At 40.7% G+C, this 9,656-nt stretch overlaps 1 protein-coding gene across 4 annotated transcripts; it reads left to right on the forward strand.

Annotated features, from left to right (window-relative positions):
- Positions 1-290: 290 nt before the first annotated feature.
- LOC105563269 (thiamin pyrophosphokinase 1) lies at positions 291-8,167 on the forward strand. 4 transcript variants are annotated; one of them, XM_012014728.1, is made up of 6 exons: positions 291-518; positions 905-1,093; positions 1,184-1,443; positions 2,468-2,575; positions 3,051-3,213; positions 3,321-8,167. In XM_012014728.1, exons 2-6 carry the CDS (start codon positions 907-909, stop codon positions 3,443-3,445), a joined length of 843 nt encoding a protein of 280 aa, XP_011870118.1. In that variant the 5' UTR covers positions 291-518; positions 905-906; the 3' UTR covers positions 3,446-8,167. The 4 variants fall into 4 exon arrangements, with proteins under 4 accessions (XP_011870118.1, XP_011870115.1, XP_011870116.1 ...); XM_012014725.1 differs by lacking the exon at positions 291-518 and adding an exon at positions 532-701; XM_012014726.1 differs by lacking the exon at positions 291-518 and adding an exon at positions 532-653.
- The last annotated feature ends 1,489 nt before the right edge of the window (positions 8,168-9,656 follow it).

Raw genomic sequence — 9,656 nt, forward strand, 5'->3', positions numbered from 1 at the left:
CCAGAACGCACTAAAGTAATCCGCGAGCGTTTACATCGAGCGAATCAAGCGATTTGATACCGATATAGTATTTGGTACGCGTACCAAACGATCGGTGTAAACTAGCTCATAGTGTGATAGGCTTTAGCCTTAACAAATTGACCAATCACGGTCAAATACGAGTAGAATATGCGACTGTGATTAGCCTATCTCTGTCCTTCAGATCTTGGTTTCAGCTCGGTCCGCATGAAGGCGCAGTCTACGTACGTAAATCTACGAGCCAACCGTACAGTCTATATATTATACGTCTATGGATTCGACTGGCGCGCTACTCGAAAGTTCTCGAAGACTCGCAATATTGGAGCTCATTTCATCTCGGTGGCACGTGTCTCCCGCGGAAGCATCGGCCTCGGTCTTGGAACATTCTCCGGGTTAACCAAGTTTCACGAGGGTCGTTAAATCCGAGAGTCAAACCCCGGGCCTTCGCGGGGCCTCGCAAATTGTCGGCGCGCAATAGTCAAGTGCCACTTGTAACCGCGGTAAGTGATGAGATAAGCGAGCGATGCCTTGTTATCGCGCCGTGTAATAGACCACAACATACGACGCAGTAATGAGACGCCAAGTCGGTCACGTTGCGCGATTCACACGTGCGACGCACGGGGCATGCTGGCGAGGCACGTATTCGAATGCGACGGAGCGCGTTCTCTCGAGTCTCGCGGTAGGCAAGTCTGTGCGACGGTGTCCGTTCAGGGATCCTGACCAGAATCCCGTCTCCCTCTCTTTCTCCCTCGCTTCCTCCGACGATTCTTGTTGTGGAACGAGATAGAGTGTTGACAACGCGGAAGGACCGACGCCGTGTTACGTAAACTCGCGTTCCCCGTTCAATCGCGCCTTAACCTTGACCACGTTTTTCGACGCTTTTCAGCAATGGGACACGTCGCGTCGGACGACATGGCGCAGCAGCAAGAACCGACGTCGGGTCGTACGTCGGCTGATAGTACTGACTGGGATCTCGACACGTTTCAGTACAGGAGTAGGTGCCAGTACGCGATGGTCGTGCTGAATCGTCCGGTGTGCTGGAGGGGCAGCAAGCTGCTTAAATTGTGGCAGGGAGGTATGTCTCGCGATTCGGTTGCTTGTTTACGCGATTGTCGCGAGGCACCGCGATTTTACACTGTTGATTTGTATATCTCTGTGCGAGCAGCTCAGCTCACAGTCACCGTGGATGGTGGGACACACAGGTGGCTGGAGTACTTGAAGAAGCAGAAGCTGGACGTGTTCGACAAGGACGACCGATATCTGCCAGATATAATAACGGGTGATATGGACAGCTGCGAGCCGTCCTTGATTAATAAATTGAAGAATTTGGGAACGTTGGTCATGGAGACACCCGATCAGGACAACACAGATTATACCAAAGCCTTGATGCAGCTTGCGCACTACATCAAAACATACAGCATAGATGTATGTACAGTCCTCGGCGTTGAGTCGTTTTGCAGGAAGGGAAGTGACCAAGGGGGTAACCACTAGCTAAAATGATGTCCCACCGATTACATGATTTCATTTCATTACAAATAATTTCATCTAATTACAAATGATCTTGTATGCACGCTTAAAAATATGTAACGTTACGTCTCAAAGAGCTATTAGATTTCCACAAAACATTATATATTTTTTATTTTATTAATAATATTTGCTTGTTGAGGTAATTTTAGTTAAGATGTAGCATTCGGTTAGGTAGAAAACGTGTTCCCTTGCTTCTCCCTTGTCCTACTAGTCTAACCGTGGTCTTAATAAGAAGTTTTATCTTTGTATCTACTGTTTATCGTTACAAATCTGCGTGCAAAGGCGTATCAACGTTTCAACTCACTGTTCTAACAGCAACTGCTTCAATCTTATTGTGAAAAGAATAATACGCGCTTATAGGTATGAACTATATTATATATTTGGATATTCACTAAAAGAAGTAAATTTTGGGGGAAAGTGAAAACAAGTTGAGAAAATGTTCAAATGTTCAACACGGGGATTTCGTAAGGATTTCATAATGATTTCGGAGACACTGTCCCATGATTACATGAAAGCCTAATCTACAACATGCTCTTTGCATCTAGAAACATTCTATTTTATATTTTATATCAAATCAAAACGCTTAAAAACTTTGTCGACAATGTATAATTGTACAATGTATAATATACAATTTATCAACTTGCAAAAATTTTTTAAACATATTTATTGTCTACAAAATAGAATGTTTCTAAATGCAAAGAGCGCATTGTAGATTAGGCTTAAGTGGTTACCCCTTTTGAAGTGACTTGCTTCTCTACTCTAGCCGACCGGCGAATTATTAACGCGTGGGGGAACAATTTCCCTCTGGCGAAACGATTCATTGCCGGTCAGTGTAGATTCTCGCTTGAGATTCTCGCTATCGTTTCCTTCGAAAATTCATGCTGTATATGATGAAATGAATGAAATGAATCTTTTTTGGCAGATAGAGGAGATATATGTAGTGGTAGACACGTCTGGCCGGTTTGACCATATCATCGGCAACATCAATACATTGTACAAAGTTGACAAGCTCGGACTGGGAAACATACGGGTAGGATTTCTATTTGGTAGATAGTATAACTAGTAGGTCCACTGTCTGCCGGCCTTTGATCTTTGCGATCCCGATCACGTGGTATTCCGCCATATATCCGGACAGGAACCAGCGACGTGTATACGTACGGTGGATAATGTCTGGTAGAATACCACGCGATCGGATCCGCAAAGATCAAAGGGGCCGATAGAGAGTGGACCTACTAGATACACTATGGTAGATAGAGGGTGTGTTCCCATTTCCTGGACGCTATTACTGAATTCAGTTTCTCAGAAAATTGTTCCTAAATGAAACCTCAGTGTCCTTCGTAATAACATAGCAGTTACTCTTTTCTTTGATACTGAACGTTTCGGACTATTGGGAGTACTGGTTTAATTGGAAACAACCATTTCAGTAATACCGAAAGGCAATGGGAACACATCTAGACTCGTGCGTCTCCGTGCTGCATATATTCTGATCGAGTTCGTTTTCACAGGTGAAGCATGTCGCGTGCGATTCTTTGACGTGGATGTTAAAACCTGGTTTGCACAGAATACATGTACCAGAGATCCTGGTAAGAGAGAAATCTTGGTGCGGACTATTACCGTTTGGTTGTCCCGTCAATTGCATATCAACTACCGGCTTGAAGTGGAATTTAAGTAAGTTTTATATTTGTCACTCCATCTTGAGATAAGTAAATCGTATCTAATATATTATTAATATGCTATTCGAGCTGTCCTTTCGACTTACTTTTCTTGTGCTTCAGATAATACAACTATGCAATACGGCGGATTGATAAGTACTTCCAATACATTCGAAAGTTGCGAAGTGACTGTGAATACTGACACGTCGGTAATTTGGACTATGGGTATAGAGTCTCTTATAAAGTGATAGATATTTTATGATAGACTTTCCCCCAAGAATAATGAAGCATAATATTGGTCTACCATGCAGATAATACAGCCGATACAAATTATTAGACATGGTCTTGGGCTAGACGTATTAAATATTAACTCGATCTAACGTACTTAAAACATTTTTTATTTGAATAGGGAGTAAATTAGATTTACACATGAACTTGAAGATTATGTTAAATTCCATTTAAAATTTGTTTACTACTAACATTTGGTGCTTTCCATTTGCAGACAAGTTGACACAAGTATCACGTTATTCACTGACTGTTGAAAAACGATAGACTTGACTCTTGTGTCGACTTGTGTCGCTAAATGGAAAGCACCAATTGGTACTATCGCGAGACCGTTATAATGATATACGATAAGAATGAGATAAATCAGTTTTATTTGCTGTACACATGTGTCTTATTAAAACAATAGAGTAACAAAATTTAGTACAAAAAATTGATTATTTAAATCGCGATTCAAACCAAATGTTATCAGGTTGATTAATGCCGCTGTTAACGGTATCAGATTCCATATCAGACATTAATTCTTAAATGTAAGTGCATACATATTAGTCACAATGTTGCTGCAAGACACAAAGAAATAATCTTGTATTAGTTATACTGTTATTGAATCTTGTATGCATTCCAGTGAACAACACTAGTTGAAAAGAGTACAAGATATAGTTTGTAACGCTGAGTTCCTCTTCTGTTTGCGTATATGAAACCAAAGCCATGATAGTCACATGACATTTTAATACACGAGTGATTGTACTAGTTTAATTACATAGTTTATCGGTCCCGAAAAGGATTGCAGATACGTAGTGTACCAGACTTATATTTTTTATTCAAAAATTTTTAATCAGCTTCTTACAAGCTGACACATGTGCGTAGGATAAGAGTTGAAATTGAATCTGAGACCTGCCGACCACTTTTATGTGTAGTCATGTAGTCTCTTAATAATTATTGTAAAAATATACGTGATTTAAGTTAGAATTACATACAGGGTGAGGCAATAACTTTATCCACCTCGAATATCTCCGCTATTTTTAGAAATATAAAAAATTGCAATTACTAATATGCTAGCAATATTTTTTCAGTAAGTGGAGGCGTTTCGGAGATTTTAAGGTCACTTCGCAGATTTTAGTGTCAGTAGATCTTTCAGAAAGTGATAAGTTTATATTGGATTAGCTCTCCTGCTGAAAAAAAATTGCTAGCATATTATGGCCCTCTTGATATCCTACAGCAATCGTATTTACAATTTCTGGATATTTCTAAAAATAGCGGAGATATTTGAGGTGGACTTATTGCCTCACCCTGTATATACACACAGGGAAGTTATTGTCTCACCCTGTGTATACACACAGGGAATTGTATACACAGGGTGTCTCATAAACTTTTTACTGATATTTTGAGTAAATGCACTGTCTATGCAGATAAGTTTGTTTTGAAAACTTAAAAGAAAAAAACATGATACGTAAAACTCAAGTTGTCAAATGACATTTCTCTGCATGAGATTTATTGCAAATTTCATCGCATGTGCAGATAATATATTTGACAAGAACATGAACAGATTTAATTCAAATGTTAATAGTTGTTTCGAAAGCATTTCGGAACAGTTCTTCGAAATGCGTTATTAGAATCTCCTAAAATAAAACTCCATTCGATATGTTAAATATCGACATGTTAAATATCAATTGGAAAAGTTGCTAGATTCACATATATGGATTATAATAGAGAATTTTTAATAGGAAATTTTCGTTACCTCTTGCGCTTTTCCGGATATATTTTAAATGGAAAGAGACACATGTGAGAGCCAATCATGTTAGGTCGCGGGCGAAGCTGCGGGGCGTGCTAGTTTTAAATAAAAAAAAACTATGATAGTCTGAGCATTTTGATATAAGAATTTACTCCGAAACGTTCTTACAGGACATCCTGTATAAAGATAGTTATCCCAGTAAACACAGTTATGTATCAGTTACGTTAATGTTATGTGATATAAAGAAAACATGTAATATTGCAAATATGTTACATGTATGTTAGTTGTTATTTCTGAGGCAGCTATGGGGAGGATTGCCTAGTCCCCATAGCTGCCACAACGCAGGGGAGGCCACCGTAGTGATTTTAGCGGGTTAACTTGGCGCCACATAAATCTTCCCCCGAAGACGTGGCTATCCGAAGTGATTTCCACCATGTAAAAGAAGTTATTTCTTACTTATGGGTGTAACATGTAATATAACGATGATGCAATATAACGTAATATTCCATTAACGTAGCATACACGTCTTTTTCAATATAACTAATGTTACATTGAAATAACAAGTTACGTTAAAATTTTTCTAAACATAACAATTGCTAATTGTTACTTCTATTAACGCTACAAACTGTGTTTACTGGGACATGTGGATGTCTGATTGAAAAACGTTTCTCATCTCTGCGTTGATTTCCGATTCTTACACTTGCTGCCGATTTATCTTGTAACGAAACGCAACGTTTGTCCATAGGCAGCACAAAAGTCTAAGAAATATCGTGAATGTATAAACAATATTTTTTTAGACAATTTAGACTTTTGTGTTGCCTGGATGACTACGCGGTATCTCTTAGGTCGCACGCAGTTTGTATTGCTCTAACAGGTCCGTACAAAGCTAGGGCATGATGTAAGAAGCATAAAACTCGAATGTATCTCGTTAAATCTCTCTCGAATGTCGCTAGGTAACACAACGAAGCGTGTTTATCGCAAATATTTGGCACAGCGAGAGCGTCGAGCGTCGAAATAGTATCCTGAGCAGTACCTGCCGCTTTATAGCCGCCCGCGCCCACTGGCTATACTCGCGTGCGCTCTTATAACAGCAGGTCGCCACCGCCACCGCTGCTGTCGGGGCTAGAATCGGAGCGTGTACTTCGGCGATCAGCTGTCGCGAATGTTTACATTCGTCGGCCGAGTGCCGGCTCGTGGTGGGGTCGCGGCCACCGTCCAGTTCCTTTCGGCCCGTCGCGTCGCGCGGTTCACGTAATCGACGACCGCCTATCGTGCCTTATTGTCGTACTGTCGCGCGATATCGAGCAAATGCCAGCGCGCACCTTTTCGTGCTTTTCGGAATCGGGTAAGCTTGCAACCCGTCTGCGACGCGACCGGGAAATCGCATGTATACGTATATATATAGAAAGAAAGAGAGGGACACGTGGCAAAATATCTCTGAAAATATTTATACAGCGAGTAGAAATGCTAAAGTAGCTGATCCAAGCGTATCCAAGTTAATTCGTTGGTTAAAAGGAATCAATGTATGGCTGGGCGATTTTACATCGATTATAATGACATTCTCTGATAATAAGTTTATATTGGAGTTTATAAAACTGTTATGCTAATTAGGATGTTTTTATTATTGTATCGCTGCGTGATAATCTTAGCGTATTTGTAACTGGAGTCGTAACATTAACTTTGCACGCGTGTATTCGTTCTTGACCGAGTTTGTTTCGCAGATTATGGACAGTCGGGTGTAATGATGTCGCTATTTGAATGTTCGAATAAAGGGATTGTCGTCGCAAGTGGCTTCGGCGGTTAGTACCGTTAAATTGTATCGCCGTTGTTACTGAAAGTTCAAGTTATTAATTGATGTGAGAAATTCTCGTGTGCTTCGTGCAGAAAAGAACTTGGTGAATCACAAAATTGAAAAGGAAGATGTTACTACAAAGACGAAACTTCAACTCGAATCTATTTTTATTACTCGTCTTCTTTTAATGTCGACATCTGCGACACATCATCTCTGGATGTTTTTGATCAAGATACGATGTTCCATCTGTTTTTGTAGAACTGCGTAAATGTTAGGAAAGATTCTTGCTAAACTACTGTTTACGTTGCGAATTTTTTCACAAATCTTTGTGTAAAACGTACATTTAATCGATCATATAAGATCTACCTGTCGATTACAACAGTTCTGCAATAATGTAACAATGTCTGTGCAATCTTCCAAAAGAATTGGCATATTTTAAGGGTGTGCTGGATATGCAGTCCAGACAAAAGAGTTACCGCAATTTCCAATCGATGAAACTCTATAATTTTGAGAGTTGAGGTGTACATTATATGAGCCCATATCGTGCAGAGGACTTTAATAATTCAAACTAACACGATAAACATTATAAGTGAACAAGAAACGAGAAAGCCTATAAGGTTCAAGTAAGATGTAGGCAGCCCAATAATTTTTAATATGTGAATTCTTATACAGTTTTTCCACCCGTACTGCGCGCTGGTTTCCGGACATATAACACAGTTTCGTTTAGATGGAATCATTGTCGTCAGCAAATTCACGTATTTAAGTCGAACGAATTTCTAATTATTTCAAACGCTACATTTGGCATACGATACAATATTCCCCTCTCCATACTGTAAAGAAATCGTATTGCGAAAAGTATTATCTCAGCCAAAATAATAAATTAATATTTTTACATATTTTGTAGATAGCAAAAGCCGTTTCCGGAATTTTGCATCGATTTTCAGTTAATAACTCGACAACGGGTTAGCGAATCGATATAAATTTTTACTTAAGAAATTCGTTCACAAAGTTTCAAGATGCTGTCAATGTGTTCCTTATAATTTCGTTTATACAAGAGAATATGCCGCTATTTTACGAGAACTCGTGTAGAAGATTAACTCGCGAATCAGTCAGGGAATCGGCTTTTACACACATTCGGACAATAAATGAAAACGATTTAGTACATTTTTAACATATTGTCAACGTCAGAACGTTAAATCCTTAAATGAGTGCGAGCGAGCGAGATGAGACAATCTGATGATGGAAATCTAAGATGGTGCATGGGAATCGTGGCTTGCGGCGCGAAAGCTTCCCCTCAGGAAGCCTTTGTACGCGCCTCTCCGACTCGGAACAATCAGCTGTTCTGTCGACCACTTGGATTTCCGTCTCGTGCCTCTTGCGAGACGCGGTGCGCGCTTTTCGAAACGGCAATCCGAGAGCCTCGATAGACGGACAAATAGTCGCGCTTGGCTCCGGGCTGCCGCGGCTCGAGTCCACCGAAATGGTGTCAGACACCGAGTGTAAATAACCTTATGAACGTAAGAATAGACGTACGAGACGAATCGGGTTTATGTATCTCTTGTGCCTCGCGCTGCCCCGCCCCGCGCCGGGGGAGAACTCGCGGCGGTCGCGCGACGAGATTCCGGTTTCGAACCGCCGCGGCGGTGAGTCTCGAATACTTTTTTTTTAAGTTTACCCATTTATGGAAACGCCTTTCAATCATTAGATTATATCAGCGTGATATATTTCTAAAGATTCCTTGAAATTCATGCTTAAACACTGAATCCAACACTAGGCGTTCAAACTTTTCCAAGCGCTGAATTTTTGAAATTTTCCTTAACAGGAAAATATGCGGGACGAGGACTTGAACCGAGGACCCTAGGATTATGAATCATTCGCGTTAGCACAGAGCTACACGTCATCCCCTCTCGAATACTTCGATTCCTAAATAATAAGCGCGCAACATTGTTTTCTCTTTGAAAAGATAAGGCAACGTTATCGAGTTGAAACGAAAATTCCATTTGAAACTGTAACTGTTACGATTTATGGGGTGTTTATGGGCCAGTTGCAAGCACGGGGCTGTCGCACGTGCGACGGCTTGCCGCTGAATCCCGCGTAAACACGGGTCTTAACTTGCGCAATATACGGCGGCTCCGGGTCTTATTTTTGCACTCAGCTGCGGCGGCGTTAATCTTTACGCTTGTCTACGGAGTTGCCGCGTCTGATCTCATATGAGCCAAGTCAAATAATTGGCGAAACGCCTTTGATTACTCAGAGATTCGTTTAATCAAGCTTCGGAACGAGACTCGAGCTCGCGGCGCTGCGGGAAAACTCAAATTGGCAGTTTTCCAGCAGTCAATATCAGATCTTCGTCAGATCGTGAACGATGTTGATACGCATACCGTTCGTTCCTGACGTTAAAACTGGAAACGCACGAAAAAACTTCAGCAGTAAGACTGAAGAATTTCAACCAGTCGTAATTTTCAGTATTAAGTTTCAAATTGGCTGCTTATGTTCTTGACTCTCAGTGGTCATTTAAAAGTCTTAAGCTGGAAACACACGAAGAAACTTAAGCAGTAAGACTTAAGACTTAAGAATGTCAACCAATCGGAATTTTCAACATTGCTTAAGTTTCAAAATGGCTGCTCTCGACAGTCGTTGGTCATTTTCTTTA

This window comes from Vollenhovia emeryi, unplaced genomic scaffold, assembly GCF_000949405.1.
Source record: "Vollenhovia emeryi isolate VEMERY1.0 unplaced genomic scaffold, V.emery_V1.0 DF939179.1, whole genome shotgun sequence".
In the NCBI taxonomy this organism is placed as follows: domain Eukaryota; kingdom Metazoa; phylum Arthropoda; class Insecta; order Hymenoptera; family Formicidae; genus Vollenhovia; species Vollenhovia emeryi.

Coding starts and splice junctions, on each gene's coding strand:
- LOC105563269 (XM_012014725.1), top strand. CDS start 590: ATGAGACGCCAAGTCGGTCACGTTGCGCGATTCACACGTGCGACGCAC. Junction 702..904: donor TCTCTCGAGTCTCGCGGTAG/GCAAGTCTGTGC, acceptor GACGCTTTTCAG/CAATGGGACACGTCGCGTCG. Junction 1,444..2,467: donor TCAAAACATACAGCATAGAT/GTATGTACAGTC, acceptor CTTTTTTGGCAG/ATAGAGGAGATATATGTAGT.